The sequence below is a fragment of the Cryptotermes secundus genome, unplaced genomic scaffold, assembly GCF_002891405.2.
Source record: "Cryptotermes secundus unplaced genomic scaffold, Csec_1.0 scaffold1379, whole genome shotgun sequence".
In the NCBI taxonomy this organism is placed as follows: Eukaryota; Metazoa; Arthropoda; class Insecta; order Blattodea; family Kalotermitidae; genus Cryptotermes; species Cryptotermes secundus.
Window position 1 is genome coordinate 738,297 of NW_019718634.1, and position 17,825 is coordinate 756,121.

The following is a 17,825-nucleotide window of genomic DNA, read 5'->3' on the forward strand; positions in this document are numbered from 1 at the left end:
TGAACCTTCAAGTTCCATAAAATCTTGAGTATTTGAGGGACTGGAGGTTTCTCAAGGACTCAGCTCCATGGAGTCAGAAACGCCGATTGACCTGTCAGGATGTGGATTTCTCTCGAGGAAATGAATGTGAACAAAGACAGTTGTAGTTGTCAAAATATCTTTATTACGTTAGAATGACGGTTATATCCGTCATGACGCCAGTTCAGTTTTGTTTAGTGGATGATGGCACGGGCTCCGTAAGCAAATGGGGCGCCTAGTGACAGAGGCGCGGCGACTGCCAAGGGTGCGGGTGCTAGAGCTGGGGCAGCCAAGATGGGAGCGGTGCGCAAATATGGGGTGGCAGCATAAGTCGCAATGGGGGCGGCTGCAGGAATGGTTGCGATGGCGGGAGCGCCAATTATACCGGCCGAAGCGACGGCTACGAGGAGGGCGAAGATCACCTGTAGAGAAAGACAATAGAGTTCATGTTGTTACATGTTCAAAAACGGCACAAGTACTTGTGGTTGCCGGAGCAACATTACGTGTGACACAGGATATTTAATCTTAGAACTGCCAAGTGTCGTAAATTTCGTCTTTTTTTTTTTAACTTGGTACATGCGACTGCATGTGACATCTGTTGATATTTCGTGTGAACTATTTGAAGATCTGAAGACCCATCTAAATCTAGTATAGATTATATGAAAATGTTATTTGTTCGTATTCAGGCTTTTGTTTGTTTGTTACTGCGAACCCAGTATAGAACATTATAAATTATTACTTAATCTGCCCCTTACCATTGCCAATACGCACGGCGGACACGTCTACTAAACTGATGTTGAAGTATTGCAGTAGAGTTTTTGTGCGGTTATAATCCTTATTCTTAGTGTTTAATTTACGATTATTAGATGAATAAACATTAAATTTTAGTCGTATTTCTACTTAGCCACAACTATTTACCGCGACAGAAACAGATGCATATGCTTGTAGGATATTAAAATTCAGTTCCAAACTCAAAGAAAACATACATCATCTCAATTACAAATGCTTTTCAATTAACGTTATTCAGAGAATTAATCTCTAAGTATGTAAATACGCTCTGTGAGCAATGCACAGTTTTTAAATTCCGAAGCAGGTGGTACGTATAGTAACCACTGTGCTTTAGCCCATCGGTAAAGTTTGACGGCTATGAGACGTCTGCCAAGTCGATTGAAAGCCGAAATAGTATTATTTTTGAGTAACAAATGTAGTCCCTCGCCATTCCGTAAGATCTGAGGCTTTTCCCCCCGAAAATTGAAAATGAATTTTATATTTTTATATTAATCTTCACAAATTTCGGGCCTCGGGTCGCCACTGTGTCCTCTAGTCTATCTTGTCATTTCGCACAGGACATGTCGAAGACGATGGGTAACATAACTTCCTTCTTCCTTTCCTTTCTCCTTTCCGATTTCCGTCTCCTTCCCTCCCTTATTTCTTTCCAGCCTCTTCTGTTTGTCCGTTATATCGTCCTGTCTTCCCCTTCCTTCCTCCCTCGTCTTCACATTATAACAGTTCCATGATCCCTGTTCTTGCGTTCCACTATCTCTCTCCTCCTTCCCCATTTTCTCCACATTTTCCCATCGTCATTCCTCATCCCGTATCCTAGCAACGGGAGAAGGTAATTTGGGGTTTCCCGGTATCCAGGCAACGGTGCCTAGGATCTTACCCGAGCGTAACAGGAAGCGGCTCTTATTTTCATGTAGATCTCTCAGTTGTCCTGCTCTTAACCCTTTAAGGATTGGCAGCTAAACTGCTGCTGGTCCTCGCCAGCACAGTGGTCCTTGGTTCCGAATCGCACGGGAGAAATGGCCATATATTACTGCCTGTTGGCACTGGGAGCCTTCATTCTCCTATATATTATATGCAAATTCAGTTCGTATCTCACAGGAAACTCATAACGTCTTCGTTACACAGCCCAACCGGTTAATGCTGTTTAGGGAAACAGTCGCTGTTCAGTGTGAGAACCATACGGAACACACAGATACACTGTGTGGGCAGAATATATAGCAATTCAGTCCGTACCTCACAGGAAACTCATTACGTCTCCGCTACAAAGCCCAACCGGTTAAGGCTGTTTAGGGAAACAGTTGCTGTTTATTGTGAGAACCATACGGAACACACAAATACACTGAGTGGGCAGAATGCATAGTTTTGATATGTTAAAGCAGTTGGTGCATATAATAACCACTGGGCTTTAAAGGGTCAATAGGAATTGGCGAATTCCTTACTCAGGTTACTTATTTGTTTTCTGGCGCCTAGGTTTTTTGGATTTGTAAGAAATTTGTAAAGTCCTTTCTTATATTCTGGGTTGTAAGACCAGTTAACTTGCCAAGGAGTGAATGATTAAAAATATCAGCTCAAAACAAGTCTCCGTGGTTTTACAGCAAGCGAACTATACCGACCGAGCGACCGCCGCTTGTCGGCGAAGTTAGTACCAACTTTAGCGGATAGAGGGTGTCGCGTAGTCAGCGCAACCAATCCCCACGGCCGTTAATTTCGGTTTTCTAGACCGTAGGTATTTCCTTGAAATAGCTCCTCAGTTATTCTCACGAGGCTGAGTGGACCCCGTTCCAGACCCACTACTTCTCAGAAAATCTGGTAGCGCCAGGAATCGAACTCGGGACCACTGGATCTGTAGCCAGGAACTGTGACCACAGACACGCACTTTAGAGTGGTATTTGCGGAATTCTGAAACAGGTACCGTTTTCAGACGAGTACTTACCAGCTTGTACATGTTGAGATGTGGTAGTGTCTGTCTGTGTGCAGAAACTGATAATGTGGAGACATATTCAGCTGTTTTTATACCCGCAACTTGAAGGGCGTCACCCGATGGCGACGGTCAAGTACGCCGTGTTATAAGCCCACTTTAATAGGTAACATTTCTAATATTTAGAATAATACCGCAATATTGAGTGCTAGAGTGTAGTAAGTACGGTTCCCGATCTGATATAATTTGACCTCAATCAGAATCGTGTTCGACCTGACCTTTATGTTACTGCTGCTTTGAATTATCTGACCTCATGTCTTCTTCCGGTATTCTTTGTCAAATTTCTTTTGTTCACGACGAGAAAATCTTCAATAACAGCATCACATGACCTTGCAGCTGAAGTTTGTAATAATGAGAGCCGAGATGATTTGGCCAGCACAGCGACGGGATACGGGGTGGACGATCGAGGAATCGGGTTTCGATTGCCAGCATAGCATAATTCATACCTCACAGGAAACACTACATCTACGCTACAAAGCCCAACCGGTTAATGCTGTTTATTGTGAGAACCATACGGAACACACAATATACATCAATTCTGCCCGTACCTCACAGGGAACACATTACGTCTCCGCTAAAAAGCCCAATCGGTTAACGCTGTTTATTGTGAAAACCATACGGAACACGTAGGGTTGTAGTATGTTAAAGCAGGTGGTGTTTTAAAGGGTTAATATTAAAACAAAAGAAATTCTGCATCTTTCCCGCAGAGTGTTTTGTATAATTCTCACAAAACAGCGATTATTTCTATATTTTATACCTAATTTAGATGAAATGCAGGTCTCAAGGGGACTGATGAAAACTATGTAATACTTCCGGTCTTCGGACCGAAGTTTTAATCAGGTCAATCTCCTTCAGATATATCCCACTAAAATTTTGTATGCATTTCTCAACTCCATGCTTAGTTTATGTCCCTCTAATACTATCCTTATCGATTTCATCACCCTAGCACTATTGGTAAAATTAAAGTTGCCCCTGTCCTTAACTGATCAAACACTACTTCATGAAGACTCATGGGGGAGTGAACATAAGCTTCACCTTTCAGCACTAGATGGGGTTGAGTGGTCAGCTTCAAGCCCCGGCCGCTTTATTCCCGGCGACATCTCCCCAGTACCCTTTGGTTAGGAGGCTGGATGGGGGACCCTGAGCCGCTCTAGACGCTGTGGAGATGAGAAAAACAGCACTGCTTGGAGTCGAACCCTGGCCGTCCAGGCCGTCGCTATACAGACTCACAGCAATAATTTAAAAACGTTCACATTGTGAAGCGTCTCATAATAGGGGGTTCTCCATTCTCCTTTTACATCATTCTTGGGGCTAAATATATTCTCCCCCGTAGAGCGCAGACAAGAAAGTATTTAACCTTAGTTCCTGGTATTATCATAAGACCATCTACAGCAAAAGAAAACCCTGCGACATTGCTGATGTCAGTTTTATATTACGACATTCACTGCTTTTGACAGCTCTGAAAATCTTAGAAATATTCTTCTTGATTTATTTGGCTAGGGAACCTGTTAGTCGGGGCCACGCGGTATCGTAGTTACTGGAGGCACTATAATAGAAGCAGGAAATTGGCGGGTTCGAAGCTCGTTGAGGTAATTGGATTTTTCAATTGACCTAATCCTTCTAGCCGCACTGTGGCCCTGGGGTCGACTCAGCCTCTAACAGAAATTAGTACCTGGAATCTTCCTGGGGGTAAAGGGTGGCCAGCGTGTAAGGCTGACGTCACCGCCATCTGTGAGCCGATTTTCTAGAAAATGTGGGAACCTCGACGTCTCACAACTCTATGGGCCTCCGCCGCCTGTTACAGGGATAGCTTTGTTTTTTTTTACGCGTTAGTCTCCAGTTTATCTCTGCATCTCTTTCTTTGTTGTCTTTGTCTCCTTTGACAGGGTTATGTTCGGTGACTAATTGTATTTTCCTCCATATTCCCTATATGTGTTCAGTGTTTATTTATTTCTGACCTTCCACAATATCATCTAAATCTTATCTTTTAGCTGCTTTCTAATCTCTGGTTGTGTATGGGTGTAAAACTTGGTGTGTCACATTCTGGCGAGAACATGGCCTGAGGGCGTTTGAGAACGGCTGTTTAAGAGAATATTTGGAACGAAGAGAGATGGAAAAAAATACGTAATGGGATGTTTCATAATTTTTACTCCTCGCCAAATATGAGGACGATCAGATGAAGGAATATGAGATGGCAGAACATGTAGCAGGCATGTCAATGAAGAGAAGTGCGTACACAATTTTGGTAGGAAAGCGGCCACTAGGGAGACCTAGTCTTAGATGGGAGGATGTCGTAAAGAATCTTAACGCAATGGAATGAGGGTGTAGATAGAATCCGTCTGGCTGAGAAAAAAGACAATTGGTGAGGTGTTGTGTACACGGTAATTATCTCGCGGGTTCATTTAAATTCTGTAGTTAGTTAGTTAGTTATTGGAGAGGGTGGGTTTCCCCATGCACCGCGACCAGCTTGATCTATTGTGCTTCCCTCTATGATATTCTACCAGTCTCTATACCCTACCGATATTGGTGCGTAACATCAGTCCCGACCGAGCCAGCGAGTTCGGCCTCTACTAGCTTGGCGGTACCTATAATGCTTCCCCCATCTATCAGAGGCATTAGAGACTACTGTTGGGCGGGAAACGTCCTTGAATTTGGCTCAGTCACCTCCTTTGGAGATATGAGGTTCTTTTACGTGCCGTAAAGCTACGACACGGGACCCACGGCTTAAAGTCCCTCCCGGAGGACTTGTTCCCTGAATTTTTCCGCCCTTAAAGATTCCACGACCTCCGTAAATTCTGTAAATTTCTTCAGTGTCTGAGCAACTGCTCTCTTCGCAAGAAAGATTCAGCTTCATGGAGTTAGTTGGGCTGTGATGTCATTATCTTGGAGATCAATGTAAGAAATTGTGCCCGTCTCGTAGACAGCCATGGCCAGCAGAACGATGTTTCCGAAGGCCAAGACGCAAGTCCCGTGGTAGGCCATGAGATATGTTTCACAGATAAAAAAACATTCATTTACTGTACGTTGCTTGATTGAGACCTGTGCGGTAATCGCTGCGATTGTTGCATCAGCATAGGCTTTTGTCGTACACACATGATGACAATTGCATACACTTCCTGCTTTCACTAAGTAACTGAAATATAATGCCTGAACTCTTGTGCTATTGTATTGAATTAACTTAAGACAGAATCTTTCTCGGAATACAGTTAGATAGGCGTGACAACCGTCATATAGCTAGATCAGTTTGGACATTTCTGTTATGGTGAGTTAACCCTTTAGAGAGTGATTGACTGACTGTTAAATTTTTACTGGTTTCGAGTCCCACGGCACTCATGAGCATACTTTACTGGCTCACAGCTCTGAAAGTCTTCAGACTGCATGTACATATACTAAAATTGCAACTTAAAAAAATGTATATATATGTGAAGTTCAGTTCGTACCTCACAGGAACAGGAAACAGGAAACACATTACGTCTCCCCTACAAAACCCAACCGGTTAATGCTGTTTAGGGAAACAGTCGCTGTTTACTGTGAGAACCATACGGAACACATCGATACACTCTGTGGACAGAGTATATAGCAATTCAGTCCCTACCTCACAGGGAACACATTTCGTCTTCATAACAAAGCCCAACCGGTTAATGCTGTTTAGGGAAACAGTCGCTGTTTACTGTGAGAACCATACGGAACACATAGATACACTCTGTGGACAGAATATATAGCAATTCAGTCCGCACCTCACAGGGAACACATTTCGTCTTCATAACAAAGCCCAACCGGTTAATGCTGTTTAGGGAAATAGTCGCTGTTGTAAGAACCATACGGAACACACAAGTACACTCTGTGGGCAGAATATATAGCAATTCAGTTCGTACCTCACAGGAAACACATTACGTCTCCGCTACGAAGTCCAACCGGTTAATGCTGTTTAGGGAAACAGTCGCTGTTTATTGTGAGAACCATAAGGAACACATAAATACACTGCGCGGGCAGAATATATAGCAATTCATTCCGTACCTCACAGGACGCACTCCCTCTCCATAACAAAGCCAACCGGTTAATGCAGTTTAGGGAAAGAGTCGCTGTTTATTGTGAGAACCATACGGAATACACAAGTACACTCTGTGGGCAGAAAGGAGAACTTTTGGTGTACTAAATCAGGTGGTACATATAAAAATCGCTGGGCTTAAAGGGATTGAATGTGCGTAGTAATATGCTGGTAACATTACATATATGAAAGATTGGAAGTCCAAAAATGGTAATATATTTGTAGGATGTGAGGTTCTCACAGCAGTGGCTATGAAGAGTTCTATATTCTGGGATGTAACGCCGTGTAGTCTGTTGAAATTCAACCAATGTCTCGGTGGAACATATCGCTTCCCTCTGCATGGTTAGAGAATATTCCAACATGAAAGCAGCTTGAAGGAGGTAGCAGACAGGTAGTTTTGCTTATTCTTTGACCCTGAAGATGGAGGAATGATGCTCCTCCGAAACGTTTCACTCTCAGCGGACTACACGGCGTTATATCCCTTCATAACCACCGCTGTGAGAACCTGAAATCCATTTGAACCTTATCCCCATTTTCGTCATAGTTGCAGATTTCTGGTTCACGTTAATAATGTTCCTGGATACGTCGGTGTATTGCCCTCGGGGTCACAAAAAGCTTGTCGCGACGTCACAGGTGGATGCAAGTTAATTGATAGACCTCTGCATTCAGTTGAGAGCACAATAATATGTAAGAATCAATGGCATGTATACATCTTTTGTATGATTCAGACTTTAAATCCATTTGTGTTACCTGACTGCAGTGAGGCCGCTTTGTGTCTCTCTGACGCAAGTCTTGGAGAAGGCAGGCGTTTTTTTTAGAGCGGTACTGCTTTGTATCGACATTACCCCAGACAGGTGGAAAGGTAAAGCTATCCCTGTAACAGATCTTCGACGTCTCATAACTCTATGGGCCTCCACGGCCTATTAACAGGGATAGCTTTACCTTCTTATTTATAAAAAATTATATCACCACGATTCGCAAGAGTAGACAGGGTTTGAGGGCGATTCCTGGCGGTGATTCGTTATAATCGGACATGGGAATCCGTCCCGATTAACCCTTCGAAGCCAAAGCAGTAATTTGCTGCTGATTTCGGCAGCACATTCATTCTTGATTTCGGGCCCCGCGGGATTCATGACCGTATTTTTCTGTATCACGGCTTTGGGAGTCGTGCAACTGAGACTTACTGCTAAGTTGCTGCTGGTCCTCGCCAGCATGGCGAGTCTTACATATGATATCAATATTGAATTTGATCTTATTTCCTCAATTTATTGAAACACAAAAAAAAACTAAACACATTTAATATTAAATGATATATATAGGAATTCGTGTCGCACCTCGCAGCTAACACATTACGTCTCTGCCACAAAGACCAACCGGTTAATTCTTCAAAGCCAAGTGGTTGCTTTAACATACTAAACCTCTGTGTTCGGCCCACACATTGTATTTATGTGTTCTGTATGATTGTCACAATAAACAGCGACTCTTTCCCCAAACAGAATTAACCGGTTGGGCTTCGTTATAGAGACGTAATGTGTTTCCTGTGAGGTACGGACTGAATTGCTATATATTCTGCCCACACAGTGTACTTGTGTGTTCCGTATGGTTCTCACAATAAACAGCGACTGTTTCCCTAAACAGCATTAACCGGTTGGGCTTTGTAACGGAGACGTAATGTGCTTCCTGTGAGGTACATACTGAATTTTTATATATTATGTAGGAAAAATTAAGTTTTTAGTGGGTTAGTGCTGTTTAAGGAAACAATCTCTGTTTAATGTGAAAATCATGCGGAGCTCATCTACCGGATTGGATGGTGTGACGTGCCAGAACACAGTAAGAGCCTGATCAACGTTACTTCCGCCGTGAAAACCTCAGATCTCAAATAAATTTGTACATTCTTTTTGTGCAAACTATTCCTTTTGTGTTGTCAGCTGGACCTTGCAGTTTGTGTGACGTCTATAAGGCCTCCCCCACCCCTGAAAATTACCTCCTTCACTTCTAATTTCAAGACATTACCAGATACTGAAATCGCCTAGGAGCCAGTAAGTCGCGAATTTCGTGAACCGATGATTCACTTCACTTTCAGACAGCTAACGGCTGGTAGCTAGAATTAGCACACAAAATCTGAGCGGGTGAACACCGTTACTGAAAGAAAAAGAGACAGACATTGTGAAAGATAGGGAACGAATTGCGCCTGCTCACAGTGTAACAGCGTTTGTTATTACTCATTAGAATCGTCAGCAATCAGTGACGCATGTGACATAATTTAACCGCTCAGATTTTGTGTGCCGACTCAACATATCTTATGATATATATGAGCGTTTGCTGTTTTGCTGACCGTGGGACAGACAGATGGGTGTCAGGGACATCACACGGGGGGTCAAGTCACGAAGTTGGTCAACAAGTGGGCATGGGAAGTTTTCGCATTGCCAAATGCTTGGGAGTGGATCTAGCGCCTTGAAACTTCCTTGCGAACGCGAGTACGTCAGCGGGTAGTGGTGTAACACTGTTTCAGCGGCTAGGGTAGCTCAGTCGGTATAGCTACGTGATACAGGCTGAGGACTCGGGTTTCAGTACCCTGCAGGGACAACATATCTCTTTTCCACTGAGTCGAAACCGGCTCTGGGGTCTACCTAGCCCATTTGGCATAAGAGGCCCTTTCAGTGGGGTTAAAACGTCCAGGGCGTGAAGCTGAGTCCTCATCTCTGTAGTGTGCAGAGATTAAGAATGCCTGGAGCTATGTTTCTCTTTCTCCATACGTCGTCATGGCGTGGTGCTTAATGAAACACAAAGACAACTTTCCCGTTATAATTTATGTAGCCTCTATGTTCCTTGGAGCCGGGATAGCTGAGTGAGTATAGCGACTGGCTGCAGGCTGGACGACCGAGGGGTCGGAGTTCGAGTCCTGGTTGTGTAAAGAATTTACTCGACGTCGTCCAGACCGGCTCTAGGGTCCGTCCAGTCTCCCATCGAATGGGTAGCGGAGGCTCTTTCTCCGGGTGTAAAACGGCTAGGGCGTGACGCTGACCACTCACCTCCAGCTAGTGCCGAGGTCAAGAAAATATGGATCTATACATCCCGTCCCCCATACGTCTTCATGACGCTTAATTAGTTGAGCGCAGGGACGACTTTACCTTTTTACGGCAAAGTATGCGCTTGTGTTAGATTATTTTCTGAAGATGGACAATTTATGTCGAAACACATCACCAACTTAGTAAAAATTGAGAAGAGAGTTTCCGTTGTGCGGTGGAGGATTAATGATGCGCTCGGCACTTGGCGTACTGTAGCTCGAGTCGATTAACTCTTCTCCTTTTGGAAGGGCAATGCTACCTAGTCTGCATACATCGAGTGTGACGGCTCGGTTACCGTGACAGCTGACAATGCCTCGTTACACGTTGCTACCAAAGAAGGTCATACAATACTTGAAGTCGTGACCTCAGCAGAGGGAAAAAAATGGAATGAAGCCGTTGAGACGTTATTAACTTGTTCTTTTAAGGTCACTCCATACCAGAGGAGATCAGTAGTCGGCTTCTTGCCTCGTCGGTCCGGTTTCAATCCTAGATCAGGTTACGTGATATGTTTAATGTAGACAAAGTGGCACTGGGACAGGTTTCTCCAGTTTCATATCTGTTATCTTTCGTTCGGTGCTGGTGCAGGGTGTATCACTTAAACGCAGCCCAGTATTCATGTATTATATATCTATGGCTCTACAACCCTTTGTTGGACCTTGGACGGAGAATCAGCCCGTCGGAAGCCCGCTACCTACACACAGGACAACACAAACAGAATAAATGAACACGGACATCCATGCCTGAAATGGGATTCGAACCCACGATCCGAGTGCTCGAGCGGGCGAAGACGGTTGACGCCTTAGAGCACGCGGTCACTGTGATCAGTGCATTCATGTACTGCGGTACAGAAATGAAATCAAATGTTGGTCGCCCCGTGCAATGGACTTTCCCATCTAGCCTCGTGACACCCCAGTCAGTCTCCCTGGTTGCTAGGCTGCTGCTGTCGCCAGTTGCGCAGATGCTCTGCGCATGTGTTCGTTCCAGAACATTACGTCGCATCGAAATTGTTTGCTCTTGTTCTTGAAGTATTTAGGAATGTTTACCCGACAAGGAGATGCTGACTAAGACGGCAACATTTGCGTTACCTGTAAGCTTGCATATACTCTTGTAGTTTGGGTTGAGTTTTAAATGGAACATCTTGTATAGTGATTAGGGCATTTACGGAATTAGCGTCAGGTGACGAAGTCTCACCCCACCGTAAGAGTCCAAGAAGTTCTTCCACCCGTCGCTAGATGTTGCCACATTGTTGCCCTAAAATACCTCTGTGAATGGTGTGTGTATTAATTTCATAACTTGTACTAACTGCATGGAGCCGAGCCCTTACTGAGAAGCCGTCAGTTGTAAGAATTTCTTAAAAATTTATGGAACCCGATGGTTCATTACCGTATTCACATGAACCCCCCTGGTCTCTATCCTGAGCCAGATCAATCCAATCCGTATCACCCCATCCTATATCTCTAAGATCCACTTTAACATTACTCACCCACCTACGTCTTGGTCTTCCTAGCTACCTCTTTCTTTCAAGTTTTCCAACCAATATCTTACATGTATTCTTCTCCATCACTCGTGCTCTATGCCCCGCCCATCTCATTCTTCTTGACTTCATCATTCTAATTATACAAGTAAATGTACATTTAAAATTTTTCATTTAATTTTTCATAAATATTTGTCCCTCTGAAGCACGGCGGTTGCTGTGCGTACAAGCCGCATTTCCCTGCACCGTACTTTCTCGTGTTTCTCAGAATAAACAGAATTACTTCCTAATCGGCATTAACCTATTTGTCTTTGTATTGGCTTCCTAGTGTCTTTTCTGTGGGGTAGAAATTTAATTTTTAAACCATTGACATTCCAANCTTTCAAGTTTTCCAACCAATATCTTACATGTATTCTTCTCCATCACTCGTGCTCTATGCCCCGCCCATCTCATTCTTCTTGACTTCATCATTCTAATTATACAAGTAAATGTACATTTAAAATTTTTCATTTAATTTTTCATAAATATTTGTCCCTCTGAAGCACGGCGGTTGCTGTGCGTACAAGCCGCATTTCCCTGCACCGTACTTTCTCGTGTTTCTCAGAATAAACAGAATTACTTCCTAATCGGCATTAACCTATTGGTCTTTGTATTGGCTTCCTAGTGTCTTCTCTGGGGTAGAAATTTAATTTTTAAACCATTGACATTCCAATTTCACTGCTCGATAAGAGGGGTAAAGTTATCCTTGTAACAGACCTTGGGGGAACATAGGGTTGAGAGACGTCGAGGCTCCCACATTTTCTAGACAATCGGCTCCAGCGACATATGTTGTCCATTAAGTGAACTACCTCGAGTTTCATTCTGTGACGTCATCTAGCCGTCATAGAAAGCCAGTGGTTTAAGTAGCTTTTTTTTTTNAGCCTTTTTTTGTTCACATTTTCACTGCAGTGATTATTCAGGTTGTGGTCTTCTTAGTTGTAATACAGTGCAGCTTTGTAGGTAAGAGTAGATATTGACGTTTCGGAGGAACATATTGCTTCCATCTTCAAAAGAAAAGTGTGTATGGTAATGATATAGGCAGGTTTCACGGAAGATGTGCACTCGAACTCAGGGGAGGGAGAGGGAAATGTGCGTTGCTGACCAGTGAGTGGGGGAGCGACTGTTTTGAGGGTTTTCTTCACACGGGAGTAAACAGAAATGGGAACAGAGAGGGCCCTTGTGAACGGAATGCAGGAAGTGAGGAATCAGCCCCTATTTTTTTTTCTGGTGTTACAGTGGATTAATGTTTTTTCAGGAAGAAACAACTCCTTTGTCATTACACAGGTTGGTGTAGCGGTTACAGTGTAGACTTGTATTCAGAAGGCACTCGGTTAGACTGTCTCCCGGGACGCAGGTTATCCTGAGTTTCTTCATGGTTTTCCTCAGTTCTACCAGACAAACGCCCAGGGTAGTAATACGACCTGTTCCAAATTCTTTCTAATTCATTATTCGTCAGTCATGTCATTCGAGTGTATATGATCTCAGATATTTGCGGTATCGTAAAATGAAAGACAAGGGAACAAATTCTAGGGGGCTTCTGACGATGGTGTTATAACACTCAAAACTACTTGGGTTTTGACTTCGCCACTTGTCCCGTATACTAAAAATCACAGAAGAACACGACGTTTCGGAAACTGAATCTGTTTCCGCTCTTAGATGAATGGGAGGGAGACACCCAAATTTTGTGTCCTCCAGAAATATTGAGGTTAGCTATTTTTAACGGGCCTAACAGAGTACATGTCTCCCTTCCCCTCACCTGAGAACGGAAATTAATCAATTTTGCGAAACAGTGTGTTATTTTGTTGTTTCTTTTAGAATACCATACGATTGACAGAGTCAGAATACAGATAAATGAGGAATCTACTCTTGTGTTTCGAGAGCTCGGGTCCTGTTACCTTCAGGGATTACAGTTGAAAGGTGACCACGGATCGTGTCAGTTGAAACGAATTCTATGCGTCAAAGCGATGGACAAGCTTACGACCGTTCAAGTGACTAAGCTGCCGTTGTAGCATAAGATACGTAAGATAGACATGATCTGCTTTGCAAAGCCTGTACTGACAGAAGGAAAAAGTGCAAAAGGAAGAATTTTCAATAACACGCTATAAGTGCGATACGTACACTTGACGAAGGCCAAGAGTATTCATAAGACACAACACCATCTTCTCGTCACAGAGGATGTTATATAAGGACGTTCAGTTGCAAAAAAAAAAAAATCTCAGATCGTGGATTTCAAGGGGTTTGACCCCAATACGAACTGTTTGGCAGTAAGCCGCCAGTCGTAAAGTAATTCTGATTTTGATTTAACTTGGAAGCGTTACACAGTTCCATCTGAATGATCAGCCCACTGTGAGGAATGATACAGCAAGTGTTTTATACAAATGCGTGTTTTATTGTCATGGCAGGTGCTGATGTAACATTAAATAAACGACAATGACAGAATCCACCCAGTCCAGTTGAATTCTTAGCCATGGTATCCGTAGGAGGCGTAAGCCAAGGGGGCGGCGTGCAAGGCAGGTGTAGCAACAGCTACAGGGGCGGCAACAGCAATGGGTGCCTTCACGACTGCTGGGGCTGCGTAAGCCACGGGAGCTGCATAAGTCTTCACGATGGGGGTGGCAATGTCGACCTTGTGAACGTTAGCGTATGATGTGGCGACAGGTGCTACAGCCTTCACAGCGACGGGGGCGGCAACCACGGGGGCAGCAACCGCAATGGGGGCGGCAGCATAGGTGGCCACGGCGGGAGCACCCAAATAGCCGGCGGAAGCAGCAGCGAAGAAGAGGGGCAAAAGGATCTGAAAGAAAAGATTAGAAACGTGAGGTTCTCACAGCGGCGACACCATGTATTCTGGTAGAAGAGAATTGTAGACGGACACAGCACGTTCCTCTGAAACATTAGTGACGATATACAAAATTACACCGTGTCACATAAGAAGGGATTAATCTTCATGAATATGTGAGATTTGAGGTTCTCACCGCGGTCGGCTCGAAGATCGGTCTTCTAGAACCTGATACTCTGTAGTCTGCAGGATAAAAATATAGAGCCACCGTTTAGTCTTGTACCAACATTTTGAAGAGAGGTAACTGCTTCCACATTTATGGTTTGTGATATGAAACCCTTGCATTCTGGTAGATGATTACCAAAATTTCGGTTACCAGCGTTTCTGAGGAATATTCTCGCTAAACCTTTCGGATAGAAATTCTTTCATGCCATGTAGTCTGGTAGAAGTTCGCGGAAGTTCACGTACTGCTTGTTTGGCTTATTTTTCGACCTTGAAAATGGTGGCAGTATGATCCTCCGAAACGTCGGTTAAATTCTACATGGTTGTACGGCGCCACGTGCCAGAAGATGGTACTCTTCATAGTCAGCCGCCGTGAGAACTTCACTTTCAACATTTTTTCAGTAATATATAACGATTCAGTCCGTACCTCACAGGAAACACAATGCGTCTCCATAACAAAGCCCAACCGGTTAATGCTGTTTGGGGAAACACTCGCTGTCTATTGTGATAACCATACGGAACACACAGATACACTGCGCGGCAGAATTCAAAGTTTTTAACTTTAAAATGGGCAGTATATATAGTAACCATTGTGTTTTGAAGCGTGAAGGCCTCTTGTACTTTAAAGTATCTTCGCTTCCACACGGCCAGGAGTACTGGCAACACGTATAAATATTGAGTCACTTCGCGTTGAGGATGGGGTTAGCCAGGTTTAGTCGAAACAGTGTCATCACTAGGTTATGTAGGCTATTCTGTTACGTCACTGGTCAGCAAATACTTTCTTCAACCATCTTCCCTTTCTCCTTGACCCGCTTCGTGCCTGAAATGACTGAGTGTGACGTTAGTCATTGCGAACGCCTAAGTCCCCGTCTTCAAGCTTGCTACTTATATTATAATAAAGATGCTACATGGAGCGGGTTGGCATGCCAGACTGGTATAGCCGAAAAGGCTATTCTGAGTTTTTAGTGCCTTTTGTCAGCAAACGTCAGATAAGTGTCTCGAATAGTCCATGACCGCTTCCTTCCAAATCCATTTCAATTAATTATTCACCAGTCATTCTGCCATTCTGTCGTATATAGCCTAGATATTGAACACATCGTGAAATAAATAGGTGGTAGAGTCAATAAGTTCGTGGAATGTGTTCCGCTGTAGTGTACTGTAACGACGCTTTGCGGCCATTCCACGAACTTATTGACTGTTAGTATACTACTTCATTTACTGCTTGATCTTATAGAAGTGCAGTGTTTTGTGCGAGATAAGAACTGACGTTTGAAATATAATTTAAGCACTTCCTGCGATTTGCCATCTATACACAGAATTTTTTGTGGTTTTCCTCTGTCGTCAAGCAAATGTGGAGATGGTTCGCAAGTTTTCCATTTGGTACTGCCCGCTTATCATGCAGCCCCCCTCCCCCTCCCATCACAGATTTAGGTTCGTCAGAATTAAACCCCTTGCTCTGGACGTCCCAAAATCATGCAAGTCTCATTGGATTGAAAGTTCTCACAGAGGTTGTTATGAAGAATTCTGTCAGGACTACGTGCTTTCTGCCGGCTTCATGCTGGTTTCTTTGTTGCTTCTTCAACCATGAAGATGAAGGCGACATATTCCACCGAAACGTCGGTTCACTTTCAACGGACTACACAATGTTATATCAAGAAGGCAGAAGTCTCTATGGAACTCTTAAATTAATAAGAAAATAAAAATTCCTCGGCCATTGTCTACTTGTTATCTAACATGAATCTAGAAATTCGATCACGAACACCGAGACAAGTGAGCATTACTTGGGTCTTGGATAACTTTTCTACCTGTCACCCCCCCCCCCCNAACATAATGATTTGTTGCTGTCTTCAACAATGCTGGTTGAGACTATGCTACAAGCCGGAAGATCGCGAGTTCGATTCCCGATGATGTCATTGCATTTTTTCAATTGACCTAATCCTTCCAGCTGCACTATGGCCCTGGGGCCGACTCAACTTCTAACAGAAATGAGTACCAGGAATCTTCCTAGGGGTAAAGGACGACCGGCGTTTAAGGCTGACAACTTTACTGCCATCTGTGAGCCGATTGTCTAGAAAATGTGGGAGCCTCGACGTCTCACAATCCTATAGGCCTCCAAGGCCTGTTACAGGGATAGCTTTACTTCATTCTATTATTTAAATATATGTGTTTTAGTGTTATCGTCAAATCTACGGTTTGGTCTCCCAACAGGATTCTTCCATTCAAGCTTTACGATCGAAATTTTGTCGGAATTTTCGGAAGTTAATCTTCATGTTCACAGATGCGTAACCCACTAAGTTCAGTACGTTAATTCTACTTTACTTCATCACGTCTTTGAAAAGTCGTGTTGTTTAAACAGCTGCAAAATTTCTGAATTACACCAGAAAATAAACCTACTTAACTTGTGGACCCGAATCCCTACATGAGCATTAACAGCCACCCGCCAGGCAAAGCGTCCGTCTTACATGGAACACAGTCCTCTTCTGAAAAGCTAATAGTTGCTCGGCAATTAAAGACGTTTCCAGCATTCTGTGGAACCCGAAGGTTCACTGTTGAGTTCACAAGAACCCGTCGTTGGTCAACAACAAACTCCAAGAAGCTGAGAGTCCTTCCTTAGAACCCCCATTATACTCGTATCTCGAAGGTTCGTGACCCTGTTCGTAAGAGTGCCCTACCTAACAAACTGTCTCTTAGACACGTATAATCACTCGGTTAACACTTTGAAGCAGAGTGGTTACTATACATACCATCTGCTTTAATATACCGAAACTCTTCATTCAGTCCACTCAGTGTATCTGTGTGTTCCGTATGGTTCTCACAATAAACAGCGACTGTTTCCCTAAACAGCATTAACCGGTTGGGCTTTGTAACGGAGACGTAATGTGTTTCCTGCGAGGTACGGACTGAATTGCTATATATTATTTAGAAAGCTGTGTACTTAACATTAATTCAGAAATTCTGTCTTTAAAAGGCTAAGAAATTCCTACCCTTTTATGGAACGAGAAGGCCGATTGCGGTGTTCACTAGAGCCCACCCAGGGAATCAGCGATTTATAAGTGCCTGTATCTGCTTGAGACACGCGACAGGTGCTGCTGACTTACCAGTTTGTACATGTTGACAGCTTGGTTCCGTCTCGTTGCAACCGAATGCTGAAGATCCATTGCAGTCTCAACTTATATATACCTCCTGCTTCATCCTCCCTCCTCCCTCATTTCCCATGCTGTTTAATGGCGGTCAGGGACGCCTCTCACACTGCCCGTCACCATTCTGCTGCAAGGGCAACCCCCATCACTGAATGCAAGCGACGAGCTTCGCTAAGGAAACCTTCAGTCTTATTACTAGGGCCCGGATTTTGATGACATGTCATTTTTTTCCCTTGTATCCTATGCGATGCTTTTAAATATATATATATCTCG

At 43.7% G+C, this 17,825-nt stretch overlaps 2 protein-coding genes across 2 annotated transcripts in view; both read right to left on the reverse strand.

Moving 5' to 3' along the window:
* The window catches only part of LOC111863523 (calphotin), a 35,510-nt gene extending 17,968 nt beyond the window's left edge, over positions 1 to 17,542 (reverse strand). Inside the window, exons 1-2 of the mRNA XM_033751196.1 lie at positions 17,511 to 17,542; positions 13,878 to 14,205 (exon numbers count right to left, since the gene is read on the reverse strand). Coding sequence (XP_033607087.1) covers positions 13,878 to 14,205; positions 17,511 to 17,522 — 340 coding nt within the window. The 5' untranslated portion in view covers positions 17,523 to 17,542. The remainder of the gene's footprint in view (positions 1 to 13,877; positions 14,206 to 17,510) is intronic.
* Positions 202 to 2,772, reverse strand: LOC111863472 (cuticle protein LPCP-23-like). The gene is made up of 2 exons (XM_023849822.1): positions 2,738 to 2,772; positions 202 to 440 (listed from the first exon to the last, which is right to left on the reverse strand). The coding sequence occupies exons 1-2, from the start codon at positions 2,747 to 2,749 to the stop codon at positions 213 to 215; spliced, it is 240 nt and encodes a 79-aa protein (XP_023705590.1). The 5' UTR covers positions 2,750 to 2,772; the 3' UTR covers positions 202 to 212.
* Positions 17,543 to 17,825: the final 283 nt, after the last annotated feature.